Genomic DNA, 20,865 nt, shown 5'->3' on the forward strand with positions numbered 1-20,865 from the left:
GGAGTCAGAGCTGCACTTAATGTAAAGAAAGAACTTTCCACCAGTGGACATAGTGGAAAGATAGAAGGGCGCTCTTTCCAGCAGTGGACATATTGGAAAGATAGAAGGGCGCTCCGGGGCGGGGCTCCGGGGCGGGGCTCCGGGGCGGGGCTCCGGGGCGGGGCTCCGGGGCGGGGCTCCGGGGCGGGGCTCCGGGGCGGGGCTCCGGGGCGGGGCTCCGGGGCGGGGCTCCGGGGCGGGGCTCCGGGGCGGGGCTCCGGGGCGGGGCTCCGGGGCGGGGCTCCGGGGCGGGGCTCCGGGGCGGGGCTCCGGGGCGGGGCTCCGGGGCGGGGCTCCGGGGCGGGGCTCCGGGGCGGGGCTCCGGGGCGGGGCTCCGGGGCGGGGCTCCGGGGCGGGGCTCCGGGGCGGGGCTCCGGGGCGGGGCTCCGGGGACCGGTCTTGAGGCCGCTGTGCGGACTCACGTTGATGATGGCGTCCGTCTGGATGTAGTCCATGTCTGAGTCCCGGAGGCCCAGCTCCCGGCCATCCCGCTGGGCTGTGCTGACGATGCCGGTGGTCACCGTGTTCTGCAGGGCGAAGGGGCTGCCGATGGCCACCACGAACTCGCCGGGCCGCAGGTCTGCCGAGTGGCCCAGCAGCAGCGCCGGGAGCTTTTTCTGGGTGTGGGAGGAGGTGGGGAGGACACGGGAAGGGAAGCTCAGTGGTGGGCCTTTGGTGGGACCAGAGCCAAATTATGTCCAGGCCCCCGGCAGCGTGGTCCCCGGAGCAGTTGGACAGAGCCATCAGGGTGCAGGCCAAAGCAAGGCTGGCTGACCCTTGGGGGCCACCAGACCCAGGGCTGGCATTCGCAGAGCAGGGGCTCAGCCCACCAGCGACCACAGGTCTCCCAAGGCAAGCCACAGGGTCCACGTCAGGGAGGACACAGAGAGGTCTGGCTGGGCACAGCCTGGAGGCACAGCCGCGCCCAGATCCCAGGGGCCTCTGCTGACTCTGGAGGTCAGAGGCCAGGACTCTGAGCCACAGACCCTCAGGACCATGGGCTCCATCCGTCCGGCCTCTCCTCCCGTGTCAGGAGCGTCCCCTACGTACTGTCTGCCTCCAAGTCAAGTAAGAAGTTTTCTGTTTTTCACAGCAGCTCTTGATAAAGCAGGAAAAATGCTGTACACAGAAGTGAGGTTAAGGAGGCGCTGAGCAGCTGTGCCCACGTGGGAGGCATGGAGCCTCAACGTGCCACGTTCTGTGCTGCTGGGCAGTGAAGCCTCAGCAAGAGGCACACGGGGTCCCAGGTGAGGACCCAGGGAGTGGCATCTGGGACGAGGACCCAGAGGGGACAACGCAGGTCAACAGCTTTCCCCAAAGCCCAGTTTAACGCAGGGCTGGGGGCTGGAAGTCAGACCTGCGGTCAGGAGAACCCCTGCAGGCACTGGGAGCATCTGAGCACCAGGGCATCTGGTCTTACTGACCCTGCCAGTGGCTTTTCTTTGGCGGCTGCTAGAATGCACCCCTCCACTCCCCAGGGGGAGATTCCAGTGCCTGGAAGGGGAGAGACCAAGCGGCCACCCACCCAGGGCTCCAAAGGGCTCTGCCTCTCCCCGCGGGGGTCCTCGGGCAGGGGGCGCATACTATGGCCCTTGGCCAAATCCAGCAGCCTCTTCTGTAAACACATCTTTCCCTGGACCGCAGCCCAGCCATCTGTCTGGCCTGTGGCTGCCTTCCCAGGACGGTTCAGAGTGGAGAGGTTGCGACAGAGACCACAGGGCCTGTGAAGCCTACATCGTTCACTGTCCGCACTTCACGGAAAAAGTCTGCCAACCTCTGACCTTGAGTACGGCCCTCCCGTCACCCCTAGGTTCCCCGTCTCCAACATAGAGGTGGTGCCCCGGGCTCAGGGACGACCGTGACAGGGCTCCGAAAGCGGGCAAGGGTCTCCCTTAGGATAATTTCACGGAGTCACTGAACTCCCTCTCGCGTGACCAGGTGAGAGGAGGCCTCCTTGCAAGACATTGATCATCTCAAGTCCTGGCAACTTTTATTCAGAAAGAGCAGAAGCTGGGTGCAAGCTCAACCAAGCTGGACTCACCAGCCCACATGGGCCCGCCCCCAACCCCCACCCATCCGCATGGACTGCATGGCGTGGGCAGGGCACAGGTCACCCCAGGTGAGCCCACAGCGCCCCACGGAGCCAGGACCACAAAGCTGAACAGCAAGAAACATGCAGGAGGGAGTCACCCCTTCTGTGACCCCCAGGGGGACAGTGGCATCTCCAGGAATAGGCCCAGGAGGGACAATGGAAGGGTCCCTGGCCCTGGAGATCCTGCACCCTCCGTGTGGGAGCCGCACATTTCCTGGACGGCAGCCGGGCCACTTAGGGCCCTGCAGGGCGGTGTCCAGATATCGGGGTTCTAGTCTCACTAGACCCAAGACTAGGACACGTTGCCAGTCCCCAGGGGCCTCGGTTCCTCTGACTGTCTGACGGGAAAGTGGCGCTGAAGGTCTCTGAGCCCCAGGGTCCAGGAAGGGCTCCCCACCCCCCACCCACTCACCTTGGGGTGGATCTTGATGGTGGCGATGTCCGACTTCTTGTCGATGTCCTTGATGGTGGCCTCGTAGGTGTCCCCATTCTGCAGCTGCACTTTGAGCTGCTGCCGGCCCGAGACGGTGTTGGTGCTGGACACCACGTGCGCGTTGGTGACGATCAGGCCCGCCTCCGACATGATGAAGCCTGAGCCGCTGGACAGGGGCACGTTGCGGCCAAACAGAGGGTGTCTGTGGGGGAGGCAGGTGGGTGGGCTGGGTCAGGACTGCGGGTGGGGGCAGCCACAGCCAGGGTCTGGGGGAGACGAGCATCCATCAGGCCTTAGGATTGAATCCTGGCTCTGCCACCTCCTGGCTGTGGCCTTGGCCAGTTGTTAAGTCTGGACCCATTTCACAGCCACAGAGGGGGACGATGGCCTGTGACTTGCCATTTGCGAGGACGAGACGCGAGGCCTGCGAATGTCAGCACTGTGACGACGCAGCAGGCACTTCCTGCCCTGGAGCCAGACAGACCAGGATTGTAACCTTGAGTCCGGTCCCCACTTACACCTGCCTGACTGTGGACAGCCAGGAGGCTGACCCCTCTGGGCCTCAGTCTCCCACTCTGGGAAATGGGCCGATACCACCTGCTCCAGCGAGCAGGGTGCCCGTCTGCAGGCAGTCGGTCAACACGCCATAGGGAAGACAGGAGGATGTGCACACAGCTCCACGGGACTCAGCAGGTCCCCGGGGAACGTCAGCATCCCAGATCTCCAGCTGCACAGAGACAGGGTCATAAACACTGAGGGGCCCATGCTCCCACCTCCCTCCGGTGCCTTGGCTGCCTGCCCTGAAGTCCTGGGAAGGCTCAGGGCCTTCCCTGGGGAGGGTCGCCTCTGTCTCTGGGGCCACAGTGCAGGGCCTGGACGGGGCAGGTCAAGCATGCCCGAGGCTGCTGGACAGACACCAGCCATAAAGGGTCTAACTCCGTGTGTGTGTGTGTGTGTGTGTGTGCGTGAGGGGGCGGGGATGGGGAAGGGCGGGGAGGAAGAGTGGAGCAGATCTCTGGGAAGCGCAGAAACGCCACCTCCCCAGCAGGTCAGGGACAACCAAGGTCACCAAGAGCGCCCACGGAGCCAGGGACCGAGTCCCACCGTGCTCACGGCCGCCCTAGAGGAGAGAGAGGTCCCCCAGGTCACAGGTGGGGAAACAAGGCCTGAAGCCGCCCGGGTCAGTGGAGGTGGCGTCAGCCCATTTCCTGGATGAGGAGACTGAGGCTCAGAGGGGTCAGCCTCCTGCCCGCAATCAGTTCACAGGTGGGGACCCAGGCCCGGGGACATGAACCAGCCGCCCGGGTCAGTCAGGGGAAGGGCAGAGCCAGGTTTTGACCTGGGCAGCCTGGCCACTCAGCCCCTCCATGCGATGACCAGAGCATCTGTCTGCTCAGGCCTGAGACCAGCTCCTGCCTGCCCCCGGTTCCATGCGGTTCCCTGAGCAGTGGCCGCACCCGAGCCCTGCGGGGCCTGCTGGGTGCAGGACTCGCCTCGGGTCTGAGGAAGAGCCCCAGGCAGTCCAGGGCCTCCCCCCGCACACTCCGGGGTCACAGCCGGAGGTGCCTGTGCTGGAGGACCACGCTGCCCATGTCTGGGATGGCGCCCACCTCGGCCTCACCCCACCCCCACCCCGGGACGTCCGCCTCCAGGGAAGGCTGGACCCAGTGTTGCTGCCTCCCGCTGTGGTCAGCAACTAGCTGGTTCAGGGGCTGGTGTCTGGAAGGACGCTGCCCCCCCCAACAAGCCACCTGCAAGGCCAAGGACGGGCCATTCACACGTTGGGCTGCCGTTTCCTTAAAGACACATTTCAGGGTCTGGGGCCCTTGGAAAAGGCAGTGAGGGGTCAGCGTGTTGCAGGGGGATGGGCTTGGCTCTAAAATGCCAGAGACCCGGGGGGAAGCCCTGAGCCTGGGGCAGCGGCCTGGGCCTCTGTTTCCACATCCAGAAAATGGGGACATGGGAGCCTGCCTTCCCAACCTGTGGGAGGGCCTCAGAGTGCGGTGCACGCCCTGTCGGTCAGCACTGAGGGGCCGGCGGCTGGGCCTGGCCGTCTCCTCTGGGAGGCGGCACCAGACTGGGGCGATGGGAGAAGCTCAGAAGGGCAGAAAGGGCAGCCTGTGCGGTGACAGGCACAGAGCGGGTTCCAAGGACCATGCTGAGCTCGCTCCAGGCCTCCAGAGGTCGGGAGCGGGACGCCGGGAGACAGGGGCTCCCACTGGTCAAGCTCCACAGCCAGTGGGTAGGGGCCAAGTCCCATGCTGGGGCCAGGAGTCAGCGTGGGAGCGATTCTGCCCACTCCCGGCCCCCTGCCTGGGGTGGGGTGGGGGGCGGGCTGCCTCGTCCCCTGTGCCTTGCGGGGGCTTGATGACGCTGGCAGCCCCCACCGCTTGAGGAAACCTCTGTGAAGTCAAGTCAAGTGAGGCCCTGGGGTTGTGGCCGAGGTCTTGGTGATGGTCCCCTCGGGCAGCGTGGCACGCAAGGAGCTGGCTCCCTCCGACCCCAACAGGATGGAAGTGGTGGGGGGGGTCTGACCCTGTGTGTCCTGTCTGGGTCCCTGCCGGCCCCCTCCACACACAGCGGCCGTGAGGTTAAGACAGAGCTGCAGTGTCGAAGTCGATTTGGGAAGAGACCCCAGGATTCCACGGGAGACAGGGGTTTGCAGGGTGGTATCAGCTCAGACAGCCCCTGTGGCCCTGCAGCAGCCCCTGCAGCTGGGTCAAGTGCGAGCTGCTTTCTGTCTCCTTAGGCCACGAGATCCGGGTCAGGGACGGGCGCCCTCCCCGGGCAGCAGCGGCCAGGCAGTCTGAGCAGGGTCCCCGGGATGCCACAGCCGCTCTGGTCTCTACTGCCCCCGCTCCCCGCAGTGCTAGGATCGAGTCTGGTCTGGGCCCAGCAGATGGTGGGGTAGCGGCCAGGAGGGGCTCCACGCACCTCAGGAAGAGCTCTATGTGGACCACAGCCGGCGCAATCTTCTCCACCACGTCGGCAATGAAGTTGAACTTGTACCGCGGGCTGGTCAGCTGGTGGAGACCTGCGCTGGCAGGAAGAACCAGGTGCGTTAGTGAGGCCCAGACCTCCAGGCACAGGGCTCGCTTGTCCCAAGGCTGGCGGACGCCGGGCTTCCCCCACCTTATATCGCCAGGGCGGCCGGGAGGCTCAGAGAGGCCAGGACACTCACCCTGGGCCACACAGCACTCACACAAAGTTCGGGCTGGATCTATCTGGGCCAGCTGCCAAGGGCCCTTGCCCTTTCTGTCCTAGACAGCAGTGTGCTGGCGTGAGGAAACCAGCCCCACCCCAGCTTGAAGCTCTGGCCTGTCCCTGCAGGCCCTGGGCCCGTGCGGTGGCTGGACAAGGTCACGGCCAAACCCCCGGCCGTGGGGCGGCCCCCTCCTGGGCCACGTCGGGCTGCTGCCATCTGAGTTGCCAGGGCCCCTCCGTGTGTGTCGAGCTTGGCCTGGCCCCAGGACGGCTTGCCAGGCAGCTCGCGATCTTCCCTGGAGCCTTCACCGGCTCAGATTTCTGCCGCCGTCAGCAGCCGCCTGCCGGGACCACAGGCCTGAGGCGTGGGGGTGGCACAAGACCCACTCCCCCTTTGGTCTCCCTGTGGGTGTATGTGCTGGGGTCTCCCAGGTCCCCTACTAGACAGCAGGATTATCTGGAGCCCGTGCTGCTCAGCACTGCTTGTAAGAGGCTCCCAGGGCCTGAAAGGAGCGCCGGGCTGGGCTCCAGCTGTGTGGCTTTAGGTAAATCGCTTAGTCTCTGGGCCTCTCCACCCCTGCCTGCCTCAGAGACCTGTGGGAACAGGCCGTGACTTGCAAACCTTAAGGCTCCCTGAAGGTGCTGAGCAACGAGGGCTCAGCCCATAAAGCCCAGCTCTGCAGCTGAGGGTCTCTGGGAAGTGACCGGCACCAGGATCTAGAGAAAATCTGGTTTTTCCCAACTGTCCAAAGGGACGGGAAGGAGTGCAGGCCCACAGTTGGGGCCTCGGAAGCCTCTGTGGACAAGTGAGGTCCCCACTCACAGCCGGACTCATCTCCCCTGCTGTCCAGGGGGCGGCCAGGGCAGGGGTCATTGGTTCCGTCCCAAAGGCAGAAAAACGGAAACTCCGTTGGAGGAGAGCCAGGCTCTGGATGGGGCCACAGGTCTCCCTGTCCTTAGGGACCCCGTCCCCGCCGGACCCCCAACTCAAGGCCCTGACTGTGTTTAAAGCCTGACTGGGACTCGGGGCCCAGAAGAGAGCTTGCCTTGGGCTCTGTGGTCAGGGGAGGCGAGGAGGGCCCACCCCACTGATCCTGTGGTGTCTGCCTCTCAATCAGCCCGTGGTCACTGACTGTTCAGGGCCCAGCCTCCCGCGGTCAGCCTGAATCAAAGGCCGCCTGTCCAGGGTGGCCAGAGCCTAGCTAGGATGTGCCCCACTCTCGGCTCCTTGATGATCAAACTGTGGGCACCAGGGGCCTGCCCCCTGCAGAGGCAGAGCCCGGTGGAGGGGTGGTGTCTCAGGTTCAGAGGTCATGATCACGGACCTGGGGCCCACCCCAGGCCAGGGCTCTGCGGCCCCCAGCACACGCAGGTGCCCAGCACGCTTATTTCCGTATGGATTGCTAATGGTCCCTGAAATTCTGGAGGAGAAGCTACTGGCCAGCTAGCCCGTGGGGGCTAAGCCTAGCTCTGCGGCCCCGTCCAAGGGCACTGGGAACCTGCATTCATGTCTGCCTTCAAGGCGGAGGGGCCACTTCAGGTTCTGCGGTCTCACAAGGTTCTCCCCTACCAGGCAGTCCCCATGTCCCTAAGGTTCCCAGACGACCCAGGCAGGGGAGGGCTTGGCACTAGGCATGGATATTCTTTAGCCTAGGCTTGTGCCCACCTCTGCTCTGCACTGGAGTGGGCAATGCCAGGTGTCGCCCTCCCGGTGGGCCGCCTGCCCCCTGCTCCATCACCTGCTGTCTGTGCCTCCTCCCACCCGCACCTCTCCCGAGCCCTCCCCACCTCGATGCTCCGGCCTGTCCCAGGCGCAGCTCAAGCCCTGCCTCCTCCAGGCAGCCCCCCGGCAGTTTTCTCCCAGATCCTCCTTGGGGCTCCCGGCATAAGGCCCGGTCCACCGCGCTCACTCTCACAGGGGTGCCGAGCACCTTCTGGGCGCACGGCCTGTGCTGGGAACGGGCCAGTGACTGGCCAGTCCAGCACCGTGTGACCAGGGATGGGACCGAGGCAGGCCCGGGGCACGCTGAGGAGTCCAGTGCCTGGAAGGGCGCACTGGGTGGGGGGAGCAGAGGTGCAAAGACAAAGCTTGAGGGCAGCTACCGGTGGGTCTGGCCGACTGCAAACTTGGCCCAGTGTGAACAAAGCAGGGAAGGGGTGAGAACATCGAGCCAGAAGAGGCTGTGCCACCATGCGACCCCGTCCCCGGCCTCAGGGACCCCGTCCCCGACCTCAAGGACTCTATCCTGACCTCAGGGACCCCGTCCCCGACCTCAGGGACTCTGACTCCATCCCCCATCTTTGGGATTCCAGAGCTTTAGGCACGTCTGCTCCCCACCGGCTGACCCTGCCCAGGTCCAGCTGTCTGGCAGAGAACGCCCCGAGCTGCCCAAGCCGCTGAGGCGCTGACCCGGCCGCCCACAGATCCGGACCTCACATGGACTGTCCCCCCCAGATGCTCTTCTTTCCAATGCAGCCTTTCCTGCTGCTGCTGCTAAGTCATTTCAGTCGTGTGCGACTCTGTGCGACCCCACAGACGGCAGCCCACCAGGCTCCCCCATCCCTGGGATTCTCCAGGCAAGAACACTGGAGTGGGTTGCCATTTCCTTCTCCAATGCATGAAAGTGAAAAGTGAAAGTGAAGTTGCTCAGTCGTATCCGACTCTTAACGACCCCAAGGACTGCAGCCTACCAGGCTCCTCCATCCATGGGATTTTCCAGGCAAGAGTACTGGAGTGGGGTGCCATTGCCTTCTCCGGCAGCCTTTCCAGAGATGAGTTAAAATCGGCCACACTCAATTTCATGTAATGATTTGAAAACAAAAACCCCCTGTAAAACACTCACAGGTTACAGGCTGGCAGGAAAACACATCACAAGATCTCATGGTGGCATCCAGGGCAGAGGCAGAGCGATGGGGACTTTGTTTTGGTTTGTGGATTTTTCTGAAGGTTCTCCCCCAGGCAAGTTAGACACAGATAAAACAGACGGGAGAGAGAGAGGCCTGGTCGGGGCGGGGTGTGTGTGTGTGTGTGTGCACGTGCGCACGTGTGTGCGTGTGCACGTGTGTGTGCGCGTGTGTGTGCACGTTTGTGTGTGCGCGCGTGTGTGTGTGTGTGTGAGCTGGGCTGGAGGGTGTGAAAGCGAGAGACTGCACTGTTCCCAGCACCCCCGCGGGCAGGCTGCAGGGCCCTGGAGGCTGCAGGAACCCCAGGGAGAAGGCGGGCAGGGCTCACCTCCCACCCGTGCACCAGCTCCTTTGGGACACAGCAGCCCTGTCGGGATGCCCCACAGCCCAGCTGTCACCAGCAGAGGCGACCCCCAAGGCGGCCCCTGAGAGGGGGAGGGTGGGAAGGATGGAGGGCAGGGATGCTCTGCCAGACCCCAACTGACCCAGCAGCACACAGCAGGTCGGCAAACACCACCACAAAGGTTGTTCAGCCTCCTAAGCAGGTCTCGCCGTGGGAGCCGTGTGCCAGGAACAGGCTGGAGGTAAAGACGGTTGAGGGTGGACACAGGCCTGGTGCCTACAGAACCTCTGCCCTCCCTGACCCTGGGACCCTGCAGAGCTCCTGGGTCAGCCGGCTGGTTCACAGCACCACCCCCAACCAGGTCCTGTCCCTTTAAGCGGGCGAGGTGGGTGGTGGGGATGGGGTGGGAGGCGGGGCAGGGCGGGCTTCCTGGGCTGCCTCCCCACACACGGATGAATCATCCCATGAATCAGTGGGAAACGAGAGACGCGGTTCCCACCGCTGCGTTCAACATGAAAACCTCGGGCCCCACGGCTGGGAGGCGGACTCTGTTTATTTGGGGGGTTTTTGACAACCCCCACCCCAGCCTCACCCTGTCCTGGAGCCAAAGTTCTGAAGTCAACAGTCAGTCTTGACCAGATTCAGCTGTTAGCATCGTGTGTGTGTTTTCAAAAATGAGCTGGAGTCTGCAGGCCTTGGAAGTCCTGGTCAGGAAGAACTTGACAACACAGCAAAGCAGTCAAGGCCAGGTGTCCAGTGGCACCTCCCGGGGACGGGAAAGAGCCAAGTGTGCCCGGGGCTCACCTCCTGCGTCTCTGTGGGGCAGGGCTTCCAGGAGGGCTGACAGTGGCGGACCCTGGAAGAGGATCTACTGTGTGCTGACTCGATGCTCACGATGGCCAGGGGAATGGGTGGGGAAGTCCCAGCCCAGGAAGGCAGACAGACTGGCCCAGACACCCCTCCCAGGGCCACTGGTCACACAGGTTGGGCACTGCACACCCAGGGGCCATTGTTAACAGAGATCCCTGTGTGAAGGCTGCCCTTGGAGTTGTGCAGTGCGCAACCTGCCCGACTGTACACCTTACCTGTCCAGCACACAGCGGGCAGAGCCAGGACTGAGACTCGGTTTTTTTCCCTCTAACTCAGAGGTCACTGCCCATTCTTCTATTGCCTCCTGCAATCAGAAGACTCCCCTGCTACCCCCGTCATCACCCAGCAGTCAGCTAGGAACTGAGGATGGAGGGATCATCAGCAGGTGCCCACAAGGTCCCAGGCTGGGCCCATCCGTCCACAATGCGGCCAGATGGCAACCTCTCACCAGGGCTCGGGGACCAAGGTGTCCCATTTAGTCCTCAGCCTCGCTAGTGCTGTGCCCACCTCCCGGTGGCCTCAGCTGTGGTTCCCCAAGCACGCACGCTCTGAAGTATCCCCCGAACCTTTGTAGTCAGTCCTTCTCCTGCAGACCCCTAGGCCCAGGCCAACACACTGCCCCTGGGGAGCCCGCCCTGCCTGACTCAGTGGGCTCAGGGACCAAGCGCTCTCATCTGGGGCCCAAGGCCCTGTGTGACCCCTCTCCCAGACCTGTCCTCCAAGAATGTCCCCGTGGCCTGGGCGCCCCTGACCCACGGCGGTGAGCAGAGAGCCATGGGGAACAGGGGCCCTGAGAGTGGGTGCATGGTCCCAGGGGCCCCTCCTCGGCCTCTCGCCCACACCCCCAGGCCCCACCCACCACCCACAAGGGGCCGCTTTGCAGCCCCAGGGGCCGCCTTCCGGATCTAATTAGTTCCCAGGATGGCTCCCTGCCTGTGTTTTTCTTTTTCTTGAAAACATGCCTGTCCCGGAGTGAACTGTCTCCCCGCAGCCAAAGACGGTGACTTCAGATCCTGCTGCAGCTCCCGGGGTGGGGTGGTGGGGAGGGGGGACCCCTACTGTCTGCGACCCCCAGGCTCCCATCCCTGGAACACAGGGCTGAGGGCTGCAGCCAGACCTCCACTCCACAGGCCACGCCAGCCCAGGCTTCAGGCACTTAGGCTTCAGGGAATTTTCACAGCCATTCTGCAGGGCAGGGATCGTCACGATTGTACAGGTGAGGAAAAAGGCTCAGAGAGGTCAGAGCACCCAGCAAAGCTGGCAGCAAGGTCCCCCGACCCCTGACACGTCTCTTTCTCCTTGTTGGTCCTTGTCCAGGGTGGCGGGCTGTCCTGCTCCCGGAGAGCCTGGCATGGCCGGTCCTCAGCTCGGGGCCAGCCCAGCTCCTCCAGCTGTGAATCCCACTGCGGCTGCAGCCAACGCCACGGAGCAGAGGGCTCTGCCACCAGCCTGTTTGTACTTTATGAAGGGGCCCCACAGGCCAGGCAGGACTCCAGGCCGCCCGCAAGCTAAGATGGGGTCAACCCCCTGGTCTTCCTCTTACAGGAAACCCTCCCCGCCTACTGGCCCATCAGTTGACTCCTCTGGGCTCAGGGTCCTCAGCTGTGACATGGGGGCTAAATGAGGCCAGTGGAACCCCTGTGGGCAAGGCCTGGCACATGGCAGCCTTTCTGCCAACGCTGCCTTCTGGCTCCTTCCCATCCTCAGTGGCCCTGCCTCCCTCATAAACTCCATTCACGTCAGAAGCGTCCACTTGACAACGCTTAGGTTTGTTCCCACGAACGCCTGTTAACCCTTACACAGGGGTGAATTATCTCATCGACTGTCAGTGATCCAGGGAGGAGGGTCTGTTGTCCCCCCTTCACAGATGGGGAAGCTGAGGTGTGGAGAGCCTAGACTTGCAGGGCCTCACCTCGGGAAGTGGTGGAACTCGAACAGAACTGGGTCTCAGTCCTGGCTTTGCAAGAGGGCTAAAGCATAGTCGGGCAGGTTGTGCGTGGCACAACCGCAGGGGCCCCCTGCTCCCCTCTGCAGCAGACCTGGCCTTCTGTTTGGGAGGCACACACCCCACATGTCCTGGCCATGTCTGTGCTACTCTAGGACAAGGAGTCTGTGCTACTCTAGGACAAGGAGTCTGTGCTTTCATTCTTTCTCCAACTATTCAACACCTTTATCAAAGCTGGGAGGCCACTTCCTCAAGGTGCTGGAGGCCTGCCCGGTGTCCAGGGATGGTCAGAAGGACCAGTCTCAGGGCAGAGCTGTCTCTTCCCACCTGCTGACCTCGGGCAGGCCACTGTACCTTGCTGGGGTCTTTTCTTAGAAAGGCCATGACAAACCCAGACATGACGGGTGTTTAGCCTGCAGCACAAGGTCTCACCCTTGACCCTGGTAAAGCCTGCTGGCTTCTCTCCATTAGAGCAGCCCAGGAGGAGGTGGCTTTCAGTGCTTCTGGCGGGACTCAGCCAGTGGCCCACCGCTCCACACTTGGTTTGTATGAACCCCAGGCCTGCAAGGAGGCTTCTGTGCTTGGCCTCATTTCTCCCAGGCTTTTGGCAGCCAAGGGGCACGTGTCGGGCCAGGTGGACGCCGTCAGGGGTTTGAGCCCGGCACACCTGGGTTCCGGCTCCCCTGGTACAACGCTCGCGGCGTGACGGACTCGGGGCAGTTCACTCCCCAAGTGGCTGGGTGGTCTCCATCAGGTCCCCTTGGGATGTGGACTTGAAGACAAGCTCAGACCTGGATTTGGACAGGGTGGGGGTGGGGCTCCACGGGCCCCGCAGGTCATGGAGGGGGCCCCCACAGTCTGGAGGGGCGATGAGCCTGCGGCCCTGCCCCAAACCTCAGCCGCCCCCTCTCAGTGACGCAAACACAGTGACACAGCACCAACCCAGGGCCAGGGCCGCTCGCCAGCCAGGCTCCTGCCGTGAAAGCCCATCCCGCACTGGACACCCTCCGCGCCAGAACCCACGCCAGAACCTAAGCAGAGCTCTCCAAACCTGCTCTTTCAGGACAGGCCCGGCTGCCTGCCCGCCCTGCCCCTGCCCCGTCATGAGGTTCCAGAGCCTCTGGGGCCTGTCTCCCTCGCCTGCCAGCCGAGCAAAGACCCACTCAGGCACCAGACTCCCACGAGCTGGGCCCCGGCACCCCGCTCTGCACACCTGTTACCCATAAGCTTCAGGGGTCTCTCATTTCCTGAAGACGGGTCACCCTCACAGCTCCTCCCACCTATGCTTAGCATTTCCTGCTATCCTCCTGCACAGGCTCTGTTTGCATCGGGCATCTCCATGGCTGTTTAGATGCCACCTCCTCCAGGAAGCTCTCCCTGACTGCTCCCTCTCCCCAACCCAGAGATGTGTTCTCCCTCCCCCGAGTTCCACCCATTTGTCCTCTGTCCCTCATGGCACAGATGATCAGGGATTTCACAGGGACTTGGCTGGTGGTGGTGGTGGTGGAGGTGGACATGAAGCACAGCCCAGGATGTACTGAGCCAGTGGGCTGCATGGGAAGTCCTGCTTGGTCCCCAAAGGCAAGTGGGGGGTCCCGTGTGGAGGTGCATGGGAAGGGGACAGGCCTGGGGAAGGCAGGACCGGACGGGGTGCTGTGGGATCCCAGCGCACCTCCAGACCAGCTTTAGGGAGCGCGAGGCGGCAGGGTGAGGGTGCTGTCCAGGCTAAGCCCTGGCCGGGAAAGGATGGCGGCACAGCAGTCCAGGCCCTAAGCTCCTCTTGGCCGGACCCCTGGCTCCTCATGGGTCCTCAGGAGCTGCCAGAGGCTGCAACTCAGCCCCTGGTGCGGGCGGGGGGAGGGGAGAGGAGGGGGCCCTGGTGAGTCCTGAGTGCAGGGCCCGGGAAGCCACTAAGGTGAGAGGTGGGGGCCCGGGTGAGTCCTGAGTGCGGGGCCCGGGAAGCTGCTAAGGGGATTAAACCCCGAAAGTCAACAAAGCTCTTAAATAAACAGAGCCCAGAGTCTCCACGGGCACCTGCTCTGGGGCTGAACAATAAAAGCCGATGATTAAATGCCACATTGTGAATTGCCCTCCAGGATTCTTGCTGGGAAAATCCCAGGGACAGAGTCCGACGACGGCCGAAGCGACTGAGAATGAATGAACTGCCCAGGGGCTCGAAATTCCGACTTAACTGCATACTCGCAGGCCTCCTGGTCTGCAGCTGTGGGCAGAGGCTGCGAAAAGGGATCCCTCTGCTCCATGCATACGCAGCTCTCTGGCCTTTACTCTCCCCCTGACGGATACTCATCCCCAACATGTAGCATCTGCCTCGCACAGACATGGGAAGGGGCAAAAGCTCCCTGGGTAGGTAGTGAGCCCACCATCACTGGGGGTATGCGAGGAGGGACACACACCACGTGGGCTGGCCTTTCATTCCAACGGCACCAACTGAGCTCAGCTGCTGGACCAGGCCTGCAGAGAACAAACAGACCAGACGTCCGCCCTGTGAGGCTCAGAGCCTGGTGAAGTTGAAAATAAGTCATTGAGTCAGAGAAGAAATGAGAGGTGGTTCAGAGGAGTCCCCACGGTGCGCCCATGAGGCTGAGGCAAGGGACTACCCAGGCAATCAGAGAGGGCAGCTCATCTAGGCTAAGGCAAGTTGAGGACTCGGTCCCACGAAGGTGAGGGAACAGGAATTTGATGCAATGGACACCACACATGCAAAGACCCTGAGGTGGAAAGGAGACCGGTGTGGCTGGAGCAAGGGAGGAGACGGTGTTGGAGGGGTGGGCAGGGCCAGACAGCACAGGGGTCTGGGGCTCAGGGTAGGTGTTGGGGAACACCCGTGATGGGCGGCACGGATTTATCACGGTCACCCTGGCCGCCGTGTGAAGAAGTGACCGAAGGGAGAATGAGGGAGGCAGAGAAGGTCTGCGGAGGCCAGCGTGGCTGGAGGGACCCTGGGGGTAACATCTCAAGGTCAAGCTGAGGACCCTCCTGCAGACAGGGAGTGAGGGATGCGGGGAAGTATGGGGTCAAAGCGTGACGAAGCCTTCTGACCTAAACTCCCCTGGGGTGGTCCTGTCGGTTGAGGGTAAGGGCCAGCTGAGACACAGGATTCCAGCTCAGGGAAGGAGGGGGCTGGAGACAGGACCCTGGGTGCATCCGAAGGCAAGTGAGGGTGGAGCCAGCAGGACTCACGTCCAGGGGGGATATGCTGGAGACAGTAGCCCCTTACCTGCCTCTACACATGGACATCACACGGTGATTTCTGACCAGGCCCTGGGAAGGCCCGGGGTAGGGGAGCGGGTAACGCCGCCAGGAATGCTCTATAGAGGTTGAGCCTATTGGCGCTGAAGACCCAGGCCTGATCCTGACCCCAGACCTCGGGGGTCCACCGCCCTGCCTGAAGAAGAGAGCCAGCCGGAGCCGGGCCAGGCCTGCCTCTGTCATTTCCCAGCCGAGTGACCTCAGCCCCATCACTTGGCCCTTCCCTGACTCCATGAGCACATCTCGGGTGCATGAGTAAGGAACAGATTCGCCAAGTGAGACAGTGCCGGTCGGAGCCCAGGACCGACTCCAGTCCCACAGGGGCTGGACTCTGCCCCTGCCGCCTCGTGGGAAGCAGGATGTCTGAGGTCCCTGTGCCCGGGCGGGCGCCGGGAGTAAGGGCAGGCCGCGCACGGACCATGCTGTGCAAGGTGCCCATCGGAGGCTGGGCCCATGTGGCCCCGCCCACCGAGGCCACCCCACCCACCGAGGCCGCCCCTCCCCGCCCTCCAATGGCCTCAGCCCCTCTGGGTGCCCCCTGCCCCGGGGGCTGTGACGACAGGGCTTGCGGTCTGCGCGCCCACCCGGTGCGGCCGGTCCCTCTGCCTTTGCCCGGCTCCCAGCTCCCTGCGTCCTCCCTATCCATCTGTCCAGAGAGCCCGGGTCACCTCCCGCCGCTCAGCACTGGAGCTCCGCCTCTGGGGAGCCTCCAGGCCTCGCCAGGTGATGGAAAGGGTGTGGGAGGCGTCAGAAGTATGATCATAATGCACAAAGTAATCGACCGTCTGGGGACCGCTCGTTAGAGGCACGTGTGTGCGTGCTGTAGCTCATTACTGTCTGCACCAATTCACCGAAACGGAGCAATCACCCCACTTGACAGATGAGGAAACTGAGGACCGGGGCCTCATGGGCAGCACTGTGTTCATAGGAGGGGCAGGGCCAGCCCCAGCTGCGGGCCTCCCACTCAGCCCCTGAGCCCTCTGCATCTGCCTGTGGCCGCCACGCTACTGTTCTCTGCTCAGCCTCCCGTGTCTCCCCCACCATCCGTTTCTCCAGGGCCCGGCCGGGCTCTGCCTCATCACAGGGGCCTTGTTACCAGCCCATGGCCAGCAGGACAAACAGGGCAGGGGCTTCGCAAGCCAGGACTCCATCAGCCAAGAAGAAAGGTTTCATGACGCCCCTGGTGGTCCAGGGGCTAAGACTCTGTGCATCCGTTGTGGGGGGCCCGGGGTTCAACCCCTGGTCAGGGAACTAGGTCCCATTTGCTACAACTAAGAGTTCATCAACCACACTAAAGATCCCCTGGGCCTCAACTAAGACACGGGGCAGCCAAGTAAATGAACATTTAAAAAAAGAATACAACATTTAATAGTTATTAGAGAAAATAAAGGCTTCAAAATGCCTAGACCACCTCCAACCCACTCCAGCCGCTGGCGCCCTGGAGCCTGACTCTAAGAGCATCCACTACTTGGGAAGTTGGCTTTGGGGAGCCCACCCTGAGCCCTCTGCCTGTCTGACCCACCAGCATGGCCTGAGATGGGCCCGCTGGCTCTGAGCCCCAAGGCAGAGGGCGCAGTGGGCACGCAGTAAATGATAACGTTCACCCCCGTGACATTGAGTGGCCCCACGTCCCCAGTCTCCCAGGTACAATCCAAGCACAAGCCTGACCACATCACCCTCACTTCTCTTAAAACCCTTCAAAGGCTGTCCCATATAATCATGGCTAATCCCACATAATGCTTCCCAAACCAGGCTCCCTGGAACCCCAGCGTGCCAGGGGGAGGTCCCGTGCATTCTCCCAGGAAGGAGCTCTTTGTTGAAGTTCTCTTGGGAAACCCTGGGTTTTTATCATTTTTTTTTTTACCTTGTTGCAGGCTTTCTCAGGGGCTCTGATAGACTCAAGCTGAGTGTGACTCCCCACTGCAGGGCTGGAGTTTACTTTCTAGAATGTTTGGGCCCCAGGACACTTGTTTTCAGAATCCCAGACCCGATTTGGGAAGCCCGGCCTACAGGGTGAAATCTAAGGTACAACGTTTATGGGACATGCGTGGTCCTGTCCCTGCCAAGTTGTCCAGCCTTGGGTGTCACACACATGCACACACGCATATGCGTGCACACACATGTGCATGCGCACACGTGCACACACGTGCACACACACATCCCCCTACACACCAGCTGCTCCAGGCTGCGTGTTCTCCCCGACCTGACTCACCACACACAGTGAGGTCTCCATGAGGCGGTTCACACTGCCTTCTCCTCCCAGGAGAGCTAGCCCTTCAGCCATCCCAGGCTCCCTGGCCCCCAGGTGGCCCTGTGCCCCACGGAGGAGCCCATCCTGGGCGTCAGCATCTCCCCAGCTGCGGGCTGAAGACAACCACGGAGCCTGATTCCTTTCGGTTGCTGTGAACTCAGCGCAGGGTGCTGTGCTCAGAGCGCCTGGGAACCAACGTGGGAGCCTGCCTTCCCAAGAGATGCCCCAGACGAACATGGGCACAGCAGGGTTTTCCAGCATTTTCGTTCACAGGCTCAGCCTGTGTGGCAAGAAGCCACCTGGAGCCAACCCCAGGTTAGCGGGGTCTACTCTAAGGTTGGGCTTCTCCAGTGGCTCAACGGTAAAGAGCTGGTCTGCCAAGGCAAGAGATGAGAGATGTGGCTTCCATCCCTGGGTGGGGAAGACCCCCTGGAGAAGGGCATGGCAACCCACTCCAGAATTCTTGCCTGGAGAATCCCATGGACAGAGGAGCCTGGCGGGCTACAGTCCATGGGGTCACAAAGACACGACTGAATGACTTATACACGCATGCACGCATGCTCTAAGCTTTGATGGGACTGAGAGATTTCTTACCCCACGGCCTGTCCACACGGAGCCCCCACACACAGTCCAGAGACCCCACACGCTGGCTCACCATTCCTAAACGACCTTCCAGAAAGGCATTTTAAATGCGGTACAAAAAAAAAAAAAACAACCCACTACTTGTGGCTCAACCGCTGTCTTTTGAATATCCAGAATCGAAGGCCAGGAAAGAGTGCTTTGCATCCAACACCCAGGCAGGGCTGGGATATGGGGACCAGGGGAGACGAGACACAAAGTGGGTACATTTTAATGAGGCTGGAGAAATGCTGGGCGGACCAGGCTCCTTGGGGTGGTCAGAGAGCCCCTGGTCTCACCACCGGTGGGCTACTTCTGCGACCTTGGGGACAGCACTTTACCTCTCCCCGTCTCGGTTCCCCGACCTGAAGACCAAGAGCCTGGTTAGAGATCTCTAAAAGAAATCATCACTTGTTCCCTGGGGAGCGCTCAGCCCTGGCTCTGAGCCTCGTTTCCGAGGAGATGCTTCTTCATCCCTCCCACCCCCGCCAGCGATGCTGGCGCTCCCTCCCCGGCCGAGCGCTTACCCGATGGGCAGGCGCCCTTCTGCAGCTGGCGCACGGGCGTCCCGGAGAGCTGCAGCGCGCGGCGGCTGGCCGCCTGCAGCGCGCACACGTTGGCGTACGTGTGCCCGTCGGTGCCACACACAGCGTGCGCCCAGCGGCAGCGACACAGCCCGCGCACACACTCCAAGCTCTCCCCGCACAGCGAGTCGACGGGGCGGCCGCACGGCTCGCCCTCGGTGGCGGCGCACACCAGGCAGCAGTTGCAGAGATCCGGCACGTAGCCGCCGGGGCAGCGGGGGCTCGGGCACCGCGACACGTCGCAGCGCACGGGGCACGACGCGGCCGAGGGCTCCCGGGCCAGCGCCAGGGCGGCCAGCACGGCCAGGAGCAGCGCCCGCGCCTGCATGGCGGACCGGCCGGCGGCGGGCGGCAGTGCGGGAGACCGGCCCGGGGAGGGGGCGCGCACCGAGGCTGCGGCTCCGGGCGCCGACGGAGGGAACGCGGCCACCTGCGCCGGCGGCTCGGGCTCAGGCAGGCGGGCGCCGGGACCGCAGGGACATGCCAGGGGCGCGGGGAACGCGGCGGCGGGGGACTGGAGAGGCGCCCCGTGCCGGCCGGGCCGACGGTCTGCGGGGCGGCGGGCCCCGCCGCGTTTTAAGGCGCCGGCCGCCCGCCCTCGCAGAAAGGGGGCGGCCCGGCCCCTCCGCCAGCCCCGCCCCAGCCCAACCGCCGCCCCCCTCCACCCCCGAGCCCGGCCTTCCGGGGCCTGGACCCACCCGCGGCCAAAAGCTGGGCCTGCCTGGTCTGGGAAACCGGGTGATGGTTATGCAGCGGGCCCCCACCCCGGGGCGTCAGGGGCCTTGCAGGGGAGGAGCCACCCCGCGTGCAGGCCGCGAGCACCACCCCGGGGAATCTCTGACCCGGCCTGGTTCGTGTCCCATTTCCAGTGACCTCAGCTACTCCCCCGGGTCCCCCCTTCATAGAATGGGCAAGGCCAGACCGTTAGTCCCGGCCCCTCCTCCCCAGCCCGTCTCCTCTCCCTGCCCTGAGGCCCTGCGCCCCCACCCCCACCCCGGGCCTCCTGGGCCTGGGTGCCTTCAGGACACACAGGCCTGGCCCCCGACCCACGGGTGGTCGAGGTGGACATCGCCCCTCCTGGGGAGACGCTGGGGACAGACCTCCAGGAAGCGCCTCCGCCCCACCGTCCCCGGCCCTTAGAGCTCGAAGGAGTTGCTTCCCCCGGCTCCGCACAAGGTCTGTCTGGTTCCGCCCAGCTCTCGGTGCCCTGGGACCCTGGCGGGGTCACCTGACAGCCCTGTGCCTCAGTTTCCTCCCTGGGAAAGGGGAAGGCGTAGGGCTGTGCTGTATAGGGTATAGGGGGCATCCCCTGTGTTGGGGGGTGGCACGTAGTTAGCCCACAGGGGGCATCCCCCTGATTATTCCACACACGTTCTCGGAAAAGACGCTCCAGGCCCGGGGCCCTACACCGAGGGCCCAGAGCATGGTGACCAGGCTGCCTGCAGCGTGACGAGGGCTGTAGCCGGGTGTGGTCCAAGGAGACAGAGGACAGAACCCTCTTTGGAGGTGAGCTTCAAGAGGCTGTAGGGTCTGGATGTCGTAGTGGGCCTGGGGGCTGCTGGCGTCAAGTGGGAAGCTAGTTCCCACCTGGGTGAAGGCTCGGAAGCAAAGCCAGGTCAGAGGGGTGACCTGTCAGGCAGAGAAAGCCTTCGGGTGCAGACCCTGGAGCTGGGGGTCCGCACCTTCTCTGCAAGGCCCTGCAGCCGCCTGCTGAGGTCTGGAGAGCCCTGCTCAGAATGATGGCTTTACATGCATAAAGCAAGCTGCACAGCATTACTGGGGGGAAGTCATGCTGTTATGAACACGGTTGTTCAAGTATATGGTAAAGAACCCACCTGCCAATGCAGCAGACTCAAGAGATGCGGGTTTGATCCCTGCATCGGGGAGACCCCCTGGAGGAGGAGATGGCAACTCAATCCAGTACTCTTGCCTGGAGAATCCCATGGGCAGAGGAGCCTGGTGGGCTACGGGCCATGAGGTCACAAAGAGTCAGACATGACTGAGCGACTAAACAACAGATGGGGAAACTGAAGCCTTAAGTGAAAGGACCCATCCCTCGCTTTCCTTCTCCCATCTGAAACTGGGGTGCAGGCCCCTGGGGTCGCCTTAGTTTTTGCCTGGAAAGGGCAGGCCCCTGGGTCGCAGAAGCTGCCGTGAGCATGGCTGGCTGCCGAGTGCTCTGTTGGTAAAGGGAATCGGGTTCCAGATGTCCTGGCAGTGCCCAGGAGACGGAGGGAGCAGTGCCCCCTGCTGGTCAGACTCTGTCCTGCCTCCAGGTGCAAAGCAGGACACCTTCAGGGCTTCCCTTTAGG

The 20,865-nt window shown here is 63.1% G+C and overlaps 1 protein-coding gene and 1 long non-coding RNA gene across 2 annotated transcripts in view; both read right to left on the minus strand.

Moving 5' to 3' along the window:
- HTRA3 (HtrA serine peptidase 3) overlaps positions 1-19,104 on the minus strand; it is a 29,886-nt gene extending 10,782 nt beyond the window's left edge. The window contains exons 1-4 of the mRNA XM_006075851.4: positions 18,497-19,104; positions 5,499-5,598; positions 2,544-2,766; positions 462-656 (exon numbers count right to left, since the gene is read on the minus strand). Of these exons, the coding sequence (XP_006075913.1) occupies positions 462-656; positions 2,544-2,766; positions 5,499-5,598; positions 18,497-18,881 (903 nt within the window). The 5' untranslated portion in view covers positions 18,882-19,104. The remainder of the gene's footprint in view (positions 1-461; positions 657-2,543; positions 2,767-5,498; positions 5,599-18,496) is intronic.
- On the minus strand, positions 8,853-18,272 carry LOC123334385. The gene is made up of 3 exons (XR_006552128.2): positions 9,820-18,272; positions 9,608-9,733; positions 8,853-9,250 (listed from the first exon to the last, which is right to left on the minus strand). It is a non-coding gene; the product is annotated as an uncharacterized LOC123334385 (long non-coding RNA).
- Positions 19,105-20,865: the final 1,761 nt, after the last annotated feature.

This window comes from Bubalus bubalis, chromosome 7 (genome assembly GCF_019923935.1).
Source record: "Bubalus bubalis isolate 160015118507 breed Murrah chromosome 7, NDDB_SH_1, whole genome shotgun sequence".
NCBI lineage: Eukaryota > Metazoa > Chordata > Mammalia > Artiodactyla > Bovidae > Bubalus > Bubalus bubalis.